The sequence below is a fragment of the Drosophila willistoni genome (assembly GCF_018902025.1).
Source record: "Drosophila willistoni isolate 14030-0811.24 chromosome XR unlocalized genomic scaffold, UCI_dwil_1.1 Seg143, whole genome shotgun sequence".
NCBI classification, from domain to species: Eukaryota; Metazoa; Arthropoda; class Insecta; order Diptera; family Drosophilidae; genus Drosophila; species Drosophila willistoni.
Genome location: NW_025814056.1, coordinates 4,413,427 through 4,430,329, shown reverse-complemented (window position 1 = coordinate 4,430,329; position 16,903 = coordinate 4,413,427). Strand labels below are relative to the sequence as shown.

The window sequence follows — 16,903 nt, the reverse complement described above, 5'->3', positions numbered from 1 at the left end:
TCTAGATGTCTTTAAGTGGCTCACTCTATTTTATATACTCAAGACTTTCGTTATTTAAACTAGATGCGTATTATTTTTCTTTCTTTTAATTGTCCTGATAAAACGAATCTAGTTATATATTTTTGAGGGTTTTTATACTACTTTCGTTAACAACATCTCAGTCAAATGATTTAAACCTATAACCAAAATAGCAAAGAAGCTAACTAGGCCAAAATTTATATACTTTTACAAGCCTTTAAACATGATTTCTTTAATTCTACATTTTTTTCTACATCAATACTTATAAGAATGGTGTATATATAACTTCAAAACTCATACCTAATCACCCTGTTCCTTTCTTTCTAGTCATACGAACAATGCGCAACGTTGCAGCAGAGTCGCATAAGAGTAGATTTATGTTGACTATTAATCTGGAGAATCTGGAGAATATTATGCCTAACATAAAAATCTATCGAAATAAGAATTTTGGGCAAAGATACTGCAATTGGTTGACCGATCGTGTGTTAAAGCGATTACCAGTTCGGTAAGTTCTTAAAATTTATCTTTCTTGTGATAAGTACAAAGTTTTGGTCTCTAACTGTAAGCGTCAGAGAGACTCAAAACTTTCCTTTCTTTGCGTTACAAACCGATGACCATCTGCAAGGGTACTAGAAAGACGATGAAAAGTGATAGTAGGGTAAAAAATTTAACTGCTTACGCATTTGCCAATGCAATTGGCAGCGATAGAGTAGTAAATGTGATAGTTTATTTTGTATATATGTATGTATATGTAGATAACTATATCTGCATACTTACTTACTGTAGAATTGTATTACTGTACTGTGGGTACATGTAGAAAATTTATGAAACAATTTTTATTAGTACTTCACTCATAAATTGTTTGTGCAAATTGCAAGCGCGTTGAAATTGAAGGCAATAAAAAAACATACAACGTGTACCGGAATGCCAAATTGATTGATTGAGCGCTTGATTGATTGTGCTGAATAAAAGTGGTAAAGTGTATCGGTGCGTGTGTGTGTATTAGTCTTTAAAAATCGCTTTTTAATGAGCTGAACTCATATATTATGCTGCAAAGTATGCTATAAATAATTGCCTTATGTAATATGCATGTGTGTGTGGGTGTGTGTGCAATTTGTTGAAAAACATTTCGATAATAGTTTACAAATATTTTTAATTACAGAAACGTTTTTAAAATTAAGCATTTGATAACACAATGGCAGATTCAGGACTGTAGGGGGACCTTCTGCCGCCCAAAGTAGGCAATAAGCTACCCAAGAACTTGCTTTTGAAATGTCCTGTAAGAAAGAATAAACTTCAAAGCATTCACTAAAGCTACAAGACGTACTTAAAGTTATAAATGTCTTGAAAACTTTAAATACTTTTCCAGTCTATTGCATACTTCAAGGTGCTAAAGTTATCCCGTTAAATAGCCCTAGATCCGCCTATCACCTCTTGAAATATAACATTAAAAATACTTTCCCATAGAACTGGAAAAAAGCAAATGATTTACAAAAGTTTCGTAAATTAAATTAAACAGTTTTCAAATTCCTTAGATACGGGAATTATACTTTTATTTTTTTTGGGAGGGGTGGGGGGTTGTAGGTTTGTAATTGGTATTCATTGCATTTCACCAAATGTTGAACAATTTTGAGAATTATTAATTTGGATCTTTTGTCATAAACAAAACCTTGTTTGCAAATACATACCAACAAAACATGACAAAAATAAAAGAAAGCGAAGCAGAGAAGCGAAACAAACTTTACTCGTCTCTGCTAGGTAGCCCAAGCCATATAAGGATTGAGTGAGTGAGTCAGTTGGTTTGGTCGTGGGGAGATGGGATGGAGGGGCTGGAGGGGCTGAAGTTCCCCAACTAGTAGTTGGAACTTTCGAAAATTTCAATTGCATACACATTTCGCATGCCTAATGGCTGGAGATAATGCTTTGACAACTGTGTTAGCAAGCACACTTAAAACTTCAGCAGACTTCTGTCTACCTGTCTGCCTGTCTGCACTTGTAAAGCCACCAAAAACTATGCCAAATTACTCGAAAGGGTTTTTGTAATTGCGATTGCAACACCTGGAACAGCCCCCAGCCCATAAAAGCAAAGGCAAAAGTTACCCGAAAACTACAGGTAACGAAACTTGTGTATGTGTGAGAGTGAGAGAGATAGCAAGATAGTGCTCAATTAGTTCGAACTTGGACCCAAAAAGAGGACCAAGAGCAGTAACAACCAGTGTACCAACTGTCGTATCAGGGAACTAGGACCCAGAACCAGCAATTAGACAACGCACTTGAGTGCGCGTCCTAATGGCCGGAAGCAGCTCAAACTACACTCGGAGAGATCTATAGAGCAAAGCAAAAAGAGAGACACATAGAGGAACCTAGAGAGCTGAGAAATTTGAGTCAATTTATAAAATTTTGTTGTATTTTTGCTTTTGAACATTTCGAAATGCTTGTTGGGTTAATTCATCATATTCCACAGAGAGAACATTAAGCAACGGCCACAAACTGGCGGATCAACTTGAATGTTATCGCTTATCACATAATGAGCAAAGGTAAGCTACATTCTATATAGTTATTGAATACGCGAAAAATGTTGTGTCTGATTCCCTAGAATCTATCCACGTTGGTGGTGTGGCGGTGTATCAGGTGCAGTAACACAATTTTTTACATCGCCATTCGATTTGATCGAGACACGTATGATGGTTATACGAAAGGATAAATCCATGATAGAAATGATGAAAACGGCAATTAAGAACGATGGTAATGAATGCAGTTCCTTTTCCATTTAGTCCTTCCTATAGTCCTTTCATTTATAATCTGTCTACACAGGAATTCTTTCACTCTATGATGGTTTAAGTGCTCAACTTTTACGTCAATTGACATATACGGCGCTACGATTTCATATCTATGAATTGGGCAAACAACATTATGTGGATGAATATAATTTCATACATAGAGTATTTGTGGCCAGCATTGCGGGTCTATTAGCTGGTTGTGTAGGCGTACCCACTGAAGTGGTCAATACTAGAATGCATGTGGATCGAGCTTTGCCCAAAGAAAGCCGACTAAATTATCAAAATGTATTTGATGGTCTATACCGGATTTATCGAGAAGAGGGTTGCCAAACTCTATATAATGGTTGGGCCTTATCGTGCATGCGTGCAGCCTTATTAACCATTGGTCAAAATGCAGTTTATGATCAGGTTGGTTACAGCTAGCCAAGTGCTAAGTCTTCTTCTATTTGTAATTATCTTCATCTCTCTCGCTTAATAGGCCAAATATCATTATATGAAATATTTCAATTTGGATCATGATAACAAAATGGTACATTTGATGAGCTCGACAACTGCTGCGTGTGTCTGTGGTCCCATTTTGCAACCAATTGAAGTGCTTAAAACAATTAAAATGAATGCCAAAAGCGGTTACTTTAAAAGCACGATCGATGAATTTAACTATATGATGCGTTTTGGTATACGGGGACTATTTCGTGGTATGGTACCATCTTTGTTACGTTTGGTACCAAATACGATTATAATATTTTTAGTATATGAACAATTACGCCTTAAATTTGGTTACTATGTCAAAAATGTCGACTGATGGCAAAAGGAACCACCAAAGAACAAAAAAATACGTAAAATATACATACACACGGCCCCAAAACCCAAATATATATTCAAATTGGGATTTATCAATTGTAATGCTTAAATCCAATGCCACAAAATGCCTGTCAAATTGATTATTGAAAATTTTTTCTTCAACTAAAATGATATATATATTTTTGTAAAATGCAATTTGTGAAACATATTGCCTCATTTTTATTTAAGTATACGTATGTATGTTTGTGTATGTATGTATTGCATTAACGTTATTAGAAAAAATACCTACTATTTTCTAATTTCATTTCCATTTCACTATATTATCTGAATATTTAATAGAACAAGATATCTCTCAGAAAATGATTTAATGTTTTTGGGATATCAATCAAAGATTTTACAATAGTAATTTGAAAAATTATTAATGATCCTTAAGGATGTTTAAATGATGAGTAACAAATTTACTTAAGAAACGTTCTTTAACGTTTCATCAAAGCTTTTCTAGGTTTTCGAATCATTTTCTTAACGATTACTTTTGGTGTCCTCAAGCATCGAAACTCAGCAATAAGAAATCGTTAGAAAATGGGTAAAAATTTATTCTCTATACAATAATCACTTGATACTTTTGTTTATTATCGCTTTGTGGTCTCCTTCATGTTCAGGCCTGCTGGAATAATTATTGTGATTTTATCGTTTTCAAATGAATTCACATAGAAATAAACAATGAATGTGCCTAAATGACTTTCAGACTCTCGATTTCACTATCTCTTTCACTCTCTCTCTCTCTCTCTCTCTCTCTCTCTCTCTCTCTCTCTCTCTCTCTCTCTCTCTCTCTCTCACCCTCCCTTTGTTTCTCTAATTTAACCATGTTTGGTTAGTTTGCATCCTCCGCTAGGCTGCCAATGAATGTTGCATTCCCATCCGGCATAAAGCCCCCACTAAGTAGACTATGCAAAACTAAATAAATAAATAATACTAGAATGAAAAAACAAAAAACGCACAGAAAATAAACACAAAATAAAAGAGGGAAATAAAAACACCATGCAAACATTAATTATTACAGTTTTTATTTACACAATGCAACAGCGCGCAAAAGCAAATAAACTGTAATTAAGTTGCATATCAGAAACAGTAACTGCAACAGCAACAGCAACAGCAAAACAGAAACTTGCTAAATGCCTGCAAACAGACAGGAAAACAACCGCCAAAGAGAGAGAGAGAGAGAATGAGAGAAATAAATTAAGACACAAAAACAAATGCAATGCAAAACTGATGTAAAGAAAATTAACAAAAATTGCTACAACATTTTTGTATGAGGCAACAATTTAAGACACATTAACAACAGGCCGCCAGACGGACGACCGACCTCCCTACCGACCTGCCGGCTGGCCCGGACATAAAGGAGCAGAACAACAAGCCACATCGAGAGGAAGTCGGCCAGACATTTTGTTTGGTAATTACAAACAGAAGACGAATTAGAAGACCGGCATGAAGAGAGGTGAGAGAGAAAAAGAGAGAGCGAGGTAGGACCTCTTCTATGTACAAATATATTTCGGTCTTATGGCCATCATTTGTTGACCCAGCCACGCCCTGTTGTTCGATGTTTTGCCCCATCGAAAATATCACATACTGCGGTCGCATATCAAATCCATGTGTCATCAAATATTCGAAATCGAATTTAAAGTCATACTTTTCTGACAGCTCATCACCATCATGACAATGACGATGACAACGATTCTGATCAATTTGAAGTGGTTTTCAGGATTCTGATTCTGGTTTTTTCCATTTCCAAATGAATAGATTTTGTATCCTTATATCATGATATTAATACATGTTTGATTTAAGATTTGATCATGATCAGTTTTTTATGGCTTTAATTTTTAAATTTATTTATTTGATTAATTTAAATAATATCAAGCAATTTATTGCCTTAGATGTTAGAGTTTTGGGTTTAATTTATGTCTTTGTATTGTCTTGAATTTCTTAACGATTTTGAAATCTTATATCACAATTAAATCGCAATTTAAATTACATTTTAAAATAGATTAAACAATTAGATATTTGAAAAAATTAATTTCGATACGAATTGTTAAAATTGTCAAAATTTTATGTTTTGATGTTTTAATGCAAACTTAAATATTACTTTTTGATAAGAAAACTGATATTTAAATTTAAAAGTTGTTTGCGAATATTTTTTTAAAATATTTATTTATTTTATTTATTTAGACTATGATAGGTAATTATAAATTACCTCTAATCTATGTGCTAGCTATAACTTCTATGGTCTTAAGCTAGTTGTAAAATATGTATATACAGTATAATTAATAATTATTTACATTTCTTTTGTTAACTTATATTTACATGAGTTTGGGTAATATTTTACAATAGGTGGTATAGGTTTATTTCTTTAAAGAATTGGGAATAAAATAATCTTTGGTGATTCCACTTATTTTCCTCAGACTGTATTTTCGGCAATTTCTAACCGATTGCTAAAAGTTTTATCTCAATTAAAGCTAAACTTATACATTTTAAAATTCCAAACTCTTTTTCTGTATAATCAATTCATCAATGCAGAGACAAAACGTTCCAAATATCAATTCCATTTCTTTTTCTTCTTCTTCCCCATGCTGCATGCTGCGATTGACACGCATACACATACAGTTTACGTAGCGTTGCGTCTGTGTGTGTATGCATGTGCTCAGCTGCTCTGTGGATTTCAAGCAATGGCGTAGTAGAGGCAATTTATATTAACTGTAACTTGTGTTTATCCGATTTGATTGAAATTTCGATATCTGATGTTTTGTATCCAAAACTATCATATTAGTAAATTTCATAGAGATACTCCAATGTTTCTGCTATAACTACAGTGGCCGTCAAAAGTGATTCAATGTTTGCAATTTTACGTTTGAGCGTTCACAGAATAAACAAAAACAACCCAAAGTCAACCAATTTTTTTTTTATTTTATTTCTAATAAAGTTCTTAACAAATCCATATAAAAAAATAATTCGATATTGTTCAAGCTTCTCAGCAAAAATTAATAAACAAAAATAATAACCATTGACTCAGTTTTGACTTTTTTCAAACATTTTTTAAACTTTTTTTCTTTTCTAATTTTCAATATTTTGTCCAAAGTCCCTTATGTTTTATTACTGCAGAGATTCGAGAGGGCATAATTTCCACAAGATTGTGAAAAATTTCCTGAGGAATCTTTGCCCACTCTTCCTCCACGCGTTGCCATAAGCTCTCCAGGTTTGTTGGCGGTGTTTTATATTGTCCCAGCCGTCTTTTCACAATTGACCATAAATTCTCAATTGGATTGAGGTCAGGACTTTGTGCTGGCCATTTCATCAGCTTGAATTCTTGGTTAGATAACCAATCTTGGACAATTCTAGCTGTATGCTTAGGGTCATTATCTTGCTGAAAAGTAAGATCTGTTGTACCATAAGCGCATCTGTCAATAAAATTGCCAAGATTGGTCTGCAGAATGTTTAAGTAATCTTCCTTTCGCATTATTCCATTAATTTTGACTAATTTTGCAGAACTCCACCAAGTAAAACATCCCCATGCCATAACGTGCCCGCCTCCGTGTTTCACAGTTTCTCTGACATGTCGCCTTTGAATGGTTTCTCCGGGCCTTATCCAGCAGTATTCCTTTCCATCGGACTGATATCGGTTAAATTTGGACTCGTCTGACCAAATAACCTTCTTCCAGTCCTCAATGGTCCAATTCCGATGCATTTTGGCAAATTGCAGACGTGCCTTAACGTTTTTCTCGGACAGTGCTGGCTTTTTTTTCTTTACAATCGCAGTGTAGCCGATATTTCGAAGTGCCCTTCTTGCAGTTGATTCACTAACCGGCTTACCAATTGCTTTGGCAGCATCCTTGGGCGTCATATGACCATCTTTTTAATTTGGCTGATCATTAAGCGTGCATCACCATCAGTAATCAGTCGAGGGCGTCCGTTGGATGTATTTTGGTTATTGATTTCACGCCGTTTTAATACTCTAATGACTGTCGCTTGACTTATAGAGAGGGATTTGGCTATTTCTCGCGACGAGGATCCTCTTTCTGAAAGGCACACTATACTGTCCTCAACGGGTTTAGAAATTTTTTTCATTCTCGAGTTTTCAATCAATTTTGCAACTATTAGGTACCCGGTGCAAATTACAAATGACTTTACTTCTTCAAAATTGACTACAAATATGAATAAATCAAAAGCGAAAAACAATTCCCCAAAATAACTGTAAATTAAGATGCAGTTATTGATAAAGAACCTAAAAATAGGAATAGTCAAAAGTGAGTCAATGCATGTTGTTTTTGTTTTACATCTCCCTTTTCTGTTGTTTCCGCTCCTTCGTTGTCTAATTTGCATTATTTTATTAAGAATAATCTAAGTAACTGTAAAAATAAGTTTTGTTTCATTTGCTTGCTCTATATTCATACAGCAGCTGTTTAACTGCAAGAGTTGCAAACATTGAATCAGTTTTGACGGCCACTGTATATGCTATAGTGGACCGATCCTGACAATTTTCATACTTTATCTGCTTCGGGCTATAAGTAGCTCAAATATCAAGTTTCATCTCGATAGCTCTCAAGATGGCGGCGTGAAGTTGATTTCCACAGACGGACGGACGGACGGACAGACGGACATGGCTATATCGACTCAGCTTCTCATGCTGATCAAGAATATATATACTTTATGGGGTCAAAAACGTCTCCTTCTGTGCGTTACAAACATCTGACCAATTTTATAATACCCCCTGGTATAAAAACATCATGTCTATTTGCGAAAATTGACAAGAAATTAAGTTATTAAGATGCAGATTGAAAGACATGATTCTAACTGGAAAATAAAGATATGATATGAAAATATTACCAAACAAGAGGATCTTTCATACTTTTACTATACTTAACAAAAGGAACAAAGTATATTATAATAGAACTAGAACTAACTAGAAACATGTAATTAAAAAGGGGGTTAAATCGTTCAAGCGATACCTATTCTATCTATTGGAAATGTTTGCATTTATAACTAACTGACTAATTCTATTAGAACTCCTTCCTCCCCAACAAAAAAAATAAAAGGTTATGTACATATAATAGAAAACAGCAAGTTCACTTAACTTTACCTATTCCACTATCGCCTTCATATCACATTGCCAGTTAAATTGATTGACATTTATCCGTTTTTTTTTTCTTCTTCTACTTCTATTTCTCTTCAGTTTTTTTTTGTTTCCTTCCCTATCGCTGTCCAAACTTACTCCACCAGACCTCTCTGCCATCCCCTCTTATACCATGATATGGTAGTTGTCTTCTAGGGTATATCAATGGCCCTGGTGGCGTGTGTCTTTAGCCGTGTCTGAGATGCCTCGGCGGTCGGCTACCTACACTTGACACAGTGTTTGCACTTTACGCTGATTTAATCTTTTCGTTGCCTTTGGCTGACTGTCGTCTGGATTGCCTGGCTGGAACTGGTAAAGAGAATGGGTCGCTCGGAGTGTCGGTTAAGTTCGGTCTAGTCTGTGGACAAATTGAGGGGCCAAAATGCAAGAAAATGTTACGTGGCGCGTTAAGTTTGGCGCGTGATAAAGAGCATAAAAATGAATGAGATGGTAGGCAAAATGAACCACTGTTTGTCTTCGCTTTGTAGATATCACACTTCCACTCGGCTTTTGTTTTAGGTGTGCAAATGTAACAAAAAAAAAAAAAAAATGTTCACCAAAAAACTCGTTTGCAGTTTTCGTTAATGTCAGAGAAATCGATTTTACTAATAGTTTTAAATTAAACTTAACAATGAGTAAAATGACTAAGAAATTTTTATTTGCCAGTCGAGATTTACAAGGACCTAAGAACTTCTTTTTGAAGTCTCAATTGTTGAAAATTCTTTTTGCAAAAATAAATTTTTATATGGCTATTTTTGGTGCTCTTTGTCACATCACGATGCGTATAATTTGTGTTGTTGTTTCCTCCCCATCTATGGTTGAAACTTAGTCCAAACAATATTTATAATAATTTACGAAATTTATGTGAAAAACTTTTCATATTCCAAAAGAGAGAGAGAGAGAGAGAGAGAGAGAAAGAAAAAAAACAGCATGTACAGAAGATGACTCTGCTAGGAGTCAAAGTTAATTTTTGGGAGGACAAAAGTTTTTGGCGGTCAATTGTGTAATTTGTGGGCAATTTATAGGATAGAAAACTTGAATTGTTGGGGTACACAGAAATTTGGCCACTTCTGAATGCATTATGCTTAATTGAGAGTCATAATTTAAAAGCGAAACGTTGTTATCATGCCTTAATATGTATGTACATAATACATTCTGGTGGTCAACTGCGATATACAATATATGTACATACATACATACATACATGGATATATCCAAATGTATGGCTATAGTGAAAACAGATACATAACAGAGGAAAAGTTTGTCAAAACAATAGGATCCTAGGGCTTTCTATTGTTTCTGCCCTCCATTTTGAAAGCATTCTCGACCATTTTGCGTGTGTGTGTGTGTTTGTGTGCCTTCTAGTGCATTCATTCCAGTGTTTGTTTGTTTGTTTGTGCACTTATGTATGTATATTTGACCAATTTGGCCTTTTGTTTTGCTTTATTGTTTTTGAAATGCACATAAAATGCACATTTGCCCCTTTTCCCCCTTTTTTTTTTTTGCTTTTGTGGCCTTTCTCTCTCACTAGGCGAGATGCAATCGTTTTGAGACTCATATATTATTGATAGACCAGCTATGAATAAGCGGTGAATGGATAGCATGGTAGGTACTATGCATATAGAGGGTCTCATAAAATGTAAATAGAATACAACAAAAAAACAAAACAAAAACAAAAACAACAACAAGAACTAGCCTTTTCACATGCAAGTCAAACACCAATAAAGTATAATCTACTAAGTCACTTGAATGCAAAGAAATATGTGTATGTACATATGTACGTATATAAATTTCTTTGGTTTTTTATTTTTGTGTTTATATTAGTTAAAATTAAAATGCCAAACCGAAAACAAGATTCAATACTTAAATATAGTTTTGTCCAATTTTCAATAGAGTCGATAAAAGAGAAAATAAGTATTTTAAACATTTAATTTTTTAACATTTGTTTATTGTAATCTTTAGAATACACAAAATAAAAACAAACTTTGAGTTAGTTATGTACATACATATTTGTACTTGATGATGGACAAAAAAAACATCTTTGTCCTTTCAGCCACGATTCCCATCCCTGTGGTCATTTGATACATTCAGATATTTAGCTAAAACCACTAACCATACAACACATAGATGGGACAAACTCATGATTTTTTGATTGCAAACGCTAGCCTAGTCATGGAACCCCAGAGAACTTCGGGAAAACCCGAACGCTCGTACTCTCAATGATAGCGTAAAGTGGGGAGAGGGCCAAGCAACTACGAAAATAATTCAGTCTAGCACAGACTACAGAACGTCTATGTATGTGTACACTCGTCGGTACATGCTCAGGCTACGTAGTCTGTGTGTGACGTGAAGTTGTACAACATCGCATTTCGATAGCTCGCTCGACCAAAATTTTTAATTTTCTACAATACAGCGACAATGCGAATAGGATATGCCCCTGTGGAAAGAATATCAAGAAATATTGCCATCAGATTCGTATGTATCCCGGTGGCTGTGCCGATAGAGTGTTCGCTTAGCTATAATGTCCTTGGTTCGATTCCCATTTCGAAACCGACCAATACCAATAAGGTTTTTTTTTCTATTTTTTAATAAAAATAGAATAAAAAAGGAAATTAAACAAAAAACCAGAGGGCCGGGGCTAACTTCGACCGCGTCAAAGTTTGTATACCCTTGCAACTTTTTTGGTAACTCTTTCCTTACCTATAGCCATCAAAATAGAAAAACGTTTTATCTAAAAAGGCTAGTGTTTTCGAAAGATGGCACAGTCGTTTATATGTGTAATTAATTCACCAATATGAAATTTCATGACAATAGTTTAGAAAATAACGAAGTTATTGAGAAAAGTCACTGTTCGTGACTTTGCCATTTGTATGGGAGCTATATGATATAGTGATCCGATCCGGCTGAATCCGAGATATACAACGCCTGCAGTATATACAAGCCTACAATAAATTTCAGCTCTGTAGCTTTTACGGTCTAGGAGGAGTTTGCGTTAATCCAGACGGACGGACAGACGGACGGACGGACGGACGGACGGACGGACATGGCTATTTGAACTCGTCTCGTCGTGCTGATCAAGAATATATATACTTTATATGGTCGGAAATGCTTCCTTCTATGCGTTGCACACTTTTGACCAAAATTAATATACCCTTTTTGCAAGGGTATAATAAAGAAACAAATAAATCAAAAAAAAAAAAAAAAAAAATTATAAAATAGAAAAAAACCTTATTTAAGCCGACGATGTGTTGTATGGTTAGTGCTAAAAAGTTTAAAATTCCATAATTTTTTTAATGAATCTTAAAGTTAAATGATATAGTTATAAAGTATTTTGATACCTAATATCAATTATAACTTTAGATTTTGTGTTTAAAAAACTAGTTTCGAGAAAAATGCAAAAAATTTAAAAAGATCTTATTGTTAATTAGATAAACAAAATTGTTTTGGTGTGAGCCTAAAATATCAAAAAAGCTAACTTCGGCTATGCCGAAGTTTATATACCCTTGCAGTCGTTAGCAATAATATTTTTACATTTTGAAATTTCTTTCCCTGCAGTTCAATTCATCAATACACAAACAAAACATTATTTCTCTTTTTACTAAAAATTTTTCTTCTTCTTCCATCATTCCCTAAGCAAATTTTTTATACATTTTTATGAAAATGTTTCTTCTAGAGCTATATGATATAGTGGTCCGATCCTGATAAGTTTCATACTTGATCTGCTCCAGATAATAAAAAGCACAGCCCGATAGCTCTTAAGATGGCTGAATAAAACGCATACGCACCGACGAACGGACGGACGGACAGACGGACATGGCTATATCGACTCAGCTTCTCATGCTGATCAAGAATATATATACTTTATGGGGTCGGAAACGTCTGCTTCTGTGCGTTACAAACATCTGACCAATTTTATAATACCCTCTGCAAGGGTATAAAAACAGTCGTGTGATCAACGATGATTGTTGGAAAATTCTTATAATTTCTAGCTCTACCTTCTTCCCTAGAACTTTAATAGCAGATAAAGGTGTAGATTTTGGGTGCTGAAATGGTTAATTTTTGAAGCTAAATCGAAAATGAATATTGAAAATTCATTATATTTATAAATATATGTTTCTTTCTCCAAGCAATCGCCAAAGAGTATATATATTTTCGATAACATTTTCCAAGAATGTCTCTTGTCAATGTCTCTCAACCAAAAAAATAAAGCTCAAAAAGCTTGGAATCATTTTAAAATCAGAAAATATGTATATACATATTAAAGAATATATGTATTCCAAGATCATTAACAGTTTGAAAATACGAGCTTTTGGAAACACTGTGAAACAGGTGATAACGTTAAAAGCTTATTTGTTTACAGTTTATTGTGTAAATATAAGCTGGAAAAAGGTCGAAAAAGCTTTACACAATAAACTGTAAACAAATAAGCTTTTCTTCGAGTGGGACGCGTGCCCAGATTATTAAAAACCAACAGACAGACAAACAAATAAAATTGGTCAGTATACTCTTTGGATCTACGCAAATTCTACGTATGAAAATGTTATTTCGTGTGGCAAAACAAAGCATTTGCGTGCAAAGTAGAGCCCGCTCCACCATAGCTGCTACCAATATCAATGTCAAGGTCAACAATGGTCATAATTTGAACGATAAGAGCGCCCAATTTGCAAAACAAATGCAAACGGAATGGAGAACAGCTCGTGATTTTAAGGAATTACCTGGACCAAGTCGTTGGCAAATGTGGCGAGGTTTCCAAAAGAATGGAGAATACTATCATTTGGATCTATTTGAATTGATGTTGCATTATCGTCAATTATATGGTGATATATTCCTACTGCCTGGCCTTTTTGGTATGCCCTCCAATGTGGTGACGTTTAGTATTGATAGTTTTGAGAAAATCTTTCGTACCGAAGGACAATGGCCAGTGAGAACTGGTGCCGATCCTGTGCTACATTATCGTGAGAAACGTAAAGATGGCTTCTTTAAAGATTGCATGGGCCTTATGGATAAGTAAGTTGAAGGCTAAATGAAAAAAACCCAGTATTATACATTTTAACATTTTCCCGTGTAGCGGTGAACAATGGGCTCGTCTACGCAGTGCTGTGAATCCAATTTTAATGCAACAAAGGAATACTGTTTTGTATCTGGAACCATTGCAGCGTGTGAATCAACAATTCATTGATAATATACGCAAAATACGTGATCCCATATCACTGGAAGTTCCCGGGACTTTTCATAATAATATTAATCATCTGACATTTGAATCTGTGGCTACAATTGTCCTCGATAAAGATATAGGTCTTATACGAAACGCTGACGAATCACCGGATGCTAAAAAGCTTTTCGATAATATCAGAATATTTATGCGATCCTTTTTTGAGCTGGGCATGAAGCCATCGTTATATAAGTATATATCAACACCAACATATAGTCGTTTCAGTCAGGTCATGGACGAAATATTTGATATCTGTTCCATGTATGTGAATGAGGCTGTAAAACGTATAGAGAATACTCCAAAGGATACACAAAAGGGTCATCCAAGTATGCTGGAACAATTATTGAAAATTGATCATAAATTTGCCATTGTCATGGCCATGGATATGTTAATGGGTGGCGTGGATACAACAAGTTCGGCTATTGCTGGATTGCTATTTAATTTGGCTAAAAATCCCGAAAAACAGCAGAAACTACGTGATGAGATATTGGCAAAACTATCGCATCCAGATCAACAATTTACCATGAACGATATGAAATCCTTGCCATATTTACGAGCCTGTATCAAGGAGTCGTTACGTCTATATCCCATTGTGTTTGGTAATTTGCGAGCAACTGGAGCGGATGTTGTACTCGATGGTTATCGTATACCAAAAGGCACAAGAATCATGATGAACTCCAATTTGCTTCTAACCGAAGAATGTTACTATCCACGGGCCAAGGAATATTTACCAGAACGCTGGCTACGCCGCCAAGAAGATGACTTTACGAAATCCCTTATAGCCAAAGATTTGAGTCCTTTCATCTATTTACCATTTGGTTTTGGTCCACGCATGTGTGCCGGCAAGCGTATTGTTGAAATGGAAATGGAATTAACTGTGGCCAATTTGGTTAGAAATTTCTATATTGAATACAATTATTCAACAGAAAATGCATTTAAATGTCAATGGGTAAATATGCCTGTTTTGCCATTGAATTTTAAATTTACAGACGTCAAATATTAACAAATATTATCTAAGCTAAAATGCAATCTAAATAAAAAGAGTTTAAATTTAAATGCAAGTGATGTGGTCAATAGTTTTGAATTCCACCCTTTTTGGCGGCAAACAGCGCCCTCTGTTGTGAACAGTAGAAAGTTATGTTAACTAACATAGCCAACCAACACACTGTTTACTGCTGTAAACTTAAAGGCTTATACAACACTGGTGGAAACTTTTAAGTGAATCATAGGCTGCTGTGGCTGATAGAAAAACAAAAAATTTACCAGAATTCTAGCTAAATTGCAGTTGTCAGATTCAAACTCACTGCCAAAAACACATTTACACTTCATTTGTTTTTTGTAAAGGCCTCAAACTGGGTAACGACATGTCTACATCTTCAATGGAAAGTAAGTAAATCAACGAATTATAATGGCAAAACAAAGCTATGACGCCTTAGACACAAAAAAAAAATAACACCCATGTCTACCTCCCTCCCTCCCACTATGTTTTGTCTCGTCTGTCTGTTTAGAACATCTTTTCAATTTAAAATTTGCTGTCAAGGAGTTGGAACGCAATTCCAAGAAATGCGAGAAAGAAGAGAAACTTGAAAAGGCCAAGGCCAAAAAGGCAATACAGAAGGGTAATATGGATGTGGCTCGTATTCATGCCGAGAATGCCATACGACAAAAGAATCAGGCTGTCAACTATTTACGGATGAGTGCCCGTGTGGATGCAGTGGCCAGTCGTGTCCAATCGGCGTTGACAACACGCAAGGTCACCGGATCTATGGCCGGAGTGGTCAAAGCCATGGACGCTGCCATGAAGGGCATGAATTTGGAAAAGATTTCGTCGCTGATGGAGAAATTTGAGTCTCAATTCGAAGATTTGGATGTCCAAAGCTCCGTTATGGAGGGCACAATGTCCGATACGGTTACAACATCCGTGCCACAAGGCGATGTCGATAATCTGTTGCAACAAGTGGCCGATGAAGCTGGCTTGGAACTCAATATGGAATTGCCCAGCGGTGTGCAAAGTCAAACAATTGGTGCCTCAACGGCTGTGTCACAGGAGCAGGACGAACTCACACAGCGTTTGGCTCGTCTCAGGCAGGCAGAGTAGAGAATATAGAGATATATAAAGAGAGCCCAGCTGATTCTTCGTTGAATTTCTTTGTTTTAGTTCATAAATGATAAAAAAAAAAATATATATATATATATACATAAGCTTATAATTACACTTAACTAATGAGTCACTTAACTATAAATTTTGTCATTTTTGTTGTTGCTGCTGCTGATGCTGCTGCTGAGTTTGTTTTGTAGGCAATTGTGTCTTTTTTACCCGCTGTTTTCTTGGTCTACGCACTGTAGATACTGCACTTGCTCCTGGTCCTGTCGTTGTTGGAATATGGGCTGTGACACCACTGGCCTCATCCACTCCGCCATTACTATTGCTGTTATCCTCCGTACTTGTTTTAGTTTTTTTGGGTTTTGGTCCACGGGTTTTCTGTTCGGTCTTACCTTTGGGCAATGGAACGGCCACTGGTACTTTGCGCCATTGATCCCCATGCTCGTCTAGCCGTCTTTTAAGTAATTCTATATCATTATTGCGGCGCCTTAAAATTTTTTTAATGCCATTGACTCTGTTTTGGTTTAAAAAGAACGAAAAATACATGCGTTTACCATCAAATTTCAAGATATTTGAATTACTAACCGTTACCTCATCACACACCGTTCATTTTCGGTTTGTATTTTTTGGCATTTATCATAAAGTCTGTTCACTAAATGTTTATATACATGAGATTTATTATTCAGCAGCATAATCACGCGTATCGTTTATTACCTAGAAATCTGTTTATTTAATTGAAGAGGAAAGAAAATTGAGTCGGCCATGTTTTAGTGTGACCATGTATGGCAAAAATGCCAAATGCAAATCAATGAATACCCCAAATGAAT

The 16,903-nt window shown here is 35.3% G+C and overlaps 4 protein-coding genes across 7 annotated transcripts; 3 read left to right on the top strand and 1 right to left on the bottom strand.

The window, feature by feature from the left end:
- Positions 1 to 2,441: 2,441 nt before the first annotated feature.
- On the top strand, positions 2,442 to 3,778 carry LOC6645427 (mitochondrial dicarboxylate carrier). Of its 2 annotated transcripts, none has more exons than XM_002067997.4 (4): positions 2,442 to 2,555; positions 2,615 to 2,763; positions 2,833 to 3,206; positions 3,277 to 3,778. In XM_002067997.4, exons 2-4 carry the CDS (start codon positions 2,700 to 2,702, stop codon positions 3,598 to 3,600), a joined length of 762 nt encoding a protein of 253 aa, XP_002068033.2. In that variant the 5' UTR covers positions 2,442 to 2,555; positions 2,615 to 2,699; the 3' UTR covers positions 3,601 to 3,778. The 2 variants fall into 2 exon arrangements, with proteins under 2 accessions (XP_002068033.2, XP_023033245.2); XM_023177477.2 differs by lacking the exon at positions 2,442 to 2,555 and having other exon boundaries at positions 2,632 to 2,763; positions 3,277 to 3,493; positions 3,548 to 3,778.
- Positions 3,779 to 13,234: 9,456 nt separating this feature from the next.
- LOC6645426 (probable cytochrome P450 12c1, mitochondrial) lies at positions 13,235 to 15,008 on the top strand. The gene is made up of 2 exons (XM_002067996.3): positions 13,235 to 13,767; positions 13,829 to 15,008. The coding sequence occupies exons 1-2, from the start codon at positions 13,292 to 13,294 to the stop codon at positions 14,973 to 14,975; spliced, it is 1,623 nt and encodes a 540-aa protein (XP_002068032.2). The 5' UTR covers positions 13,235 to 13,291; the 3' UTR covers positions 14,976 to 15,008.
- A 171-nt stretch (positions 15,009 to 15,179) lies between these two features.
- On the top strand, positions 15,180 to 16,208 carry LOC6645425 (charged multivesicular body protein 1b). Its single transcript, XM_002067995.4, has 2 exons — positions 15,180 to 15,358; positions 15,481 to 16,208. The coding sequence occupies exons 1-2, from the start codon at positions 15,337 to 15,339 to the stop codon at positions 16,068 to 16,070; spliced, it is 612 nt and encodes a 203-aa protein (XP_002068031.1). The 5' UTR covers positions 15,180 to 15,336; the 3' UTR covers positions 16,071 to 16,208.
- LOC6645424 (TCF3 fusion partner homolog) lies at positions 16,105 to 16,881 on the bottom strand. Of its 3 annotated transcripts, none has more exons than XM_047011827.1 (3): positions 16,791 to 16,854; positions 16,668 to 16,728; positions 16,105 to 16,590 (listed from the first exon to the last, which is right to left on the bottom strand). In XM_047011827.1, the coding sequence occupies exons 2-3, from the start codon at positions 16,670 to 16,672 to the stop codon at positions 16,221 to 16,223; spliced, it is 375 nt and encodes a 124-aa protein (XP_046867783.1). In that variant the 5' UTR covers positions 16,673 to 16,728; positions 16,791 to 16,854; the 3' UTR covers positions 16,105 to 16,220. The 3 variants fall into 3 exon arrangements, 2 of the variants coding, with proteins under 2 accessions (XP_046867783.1, XP_002068030.1); XR_002724170.2 differs by having other exon boundaries at positions 16,529 to 16,590; positions 16,662 to 16,728; positions 16,791 to 16,881; XM_002067994.3 differs by having other exon boundaries at positions 16,668 to 16,857.
- Positions 16,882 to 16,903: the final 22 nt, after the last annotated feature.

What these genes read in the sequence shown, in the direction of transcription:
- LOC6645426 (XM_002067996.3), top strand. Translation starts at nt 13,292, where the DNA reads ATGAAAATGTTATTTCGTGTGGCAAAACAAAGCATTTGCGTGCAAAGT. An exon ending in TGCATGGGCCTTATGGATAA is followed by an intron (nt 13,768 to 13,828) that starts GTAAGTTGAAGG and finishes TTTCCCGTGTAG; the next exon opens with CGGTGAACAATGGGCTCGTC.
- LOC6645424 (XM_002067994.3), bottom strand. Translation starts at nt 16,768, where the DNA reads ATGCTGCTGAATAATAAATCTCATGTATATAAACATTTAGTGAACAGA. An exon ending in AATGAACGGTGTGTGATGAG is followed by an intron (nt 16,591 to 16,667) that starts GTAACGGTTAGT and finishes AAACCAAAACAG; the next exon opens with AGTCAATGGCATTAAAAAAA.
- LOC6645425 (XM_002067995.4), top strand. Translation starts at nt 15,337, where the DNA reads ATGTCTACATCTTCAATGGAAA. An exon ending in GTCTACATCTTCAATGGAAA is followed by an intron (nt 15,359 to 15,480) that starts GTAAGTAAATCA and finishes CTGTCTGTTTAG; the next exon opens with AACATCTTTTCAATTTAAAA.
- LOC6645427 (XM_002067997.4), top strand. Translation starts at nt 2,700, where the DNA reads ATGATGGTTATACGAAAGGATAAATCCATGATAGAAATGATGAAAACG. An exon ending in AACGGCAATTAAGAACGATG is followed by an intron (nt 2,764 to 2,832) that starts GTAATGAATGCA and finishes CTGTCTACACAG; the next exon opens with GAATTCTTTCACTCTATGAT. An exon ending in AAAATGCAGTTTATGATCAG is followed by an intron (nt 3,207 to 3,276) that starts GTTGGTTACAGC and finishes CTCGCTTAATAG; the next exon opens with GCCAAATATCATTATATGAA.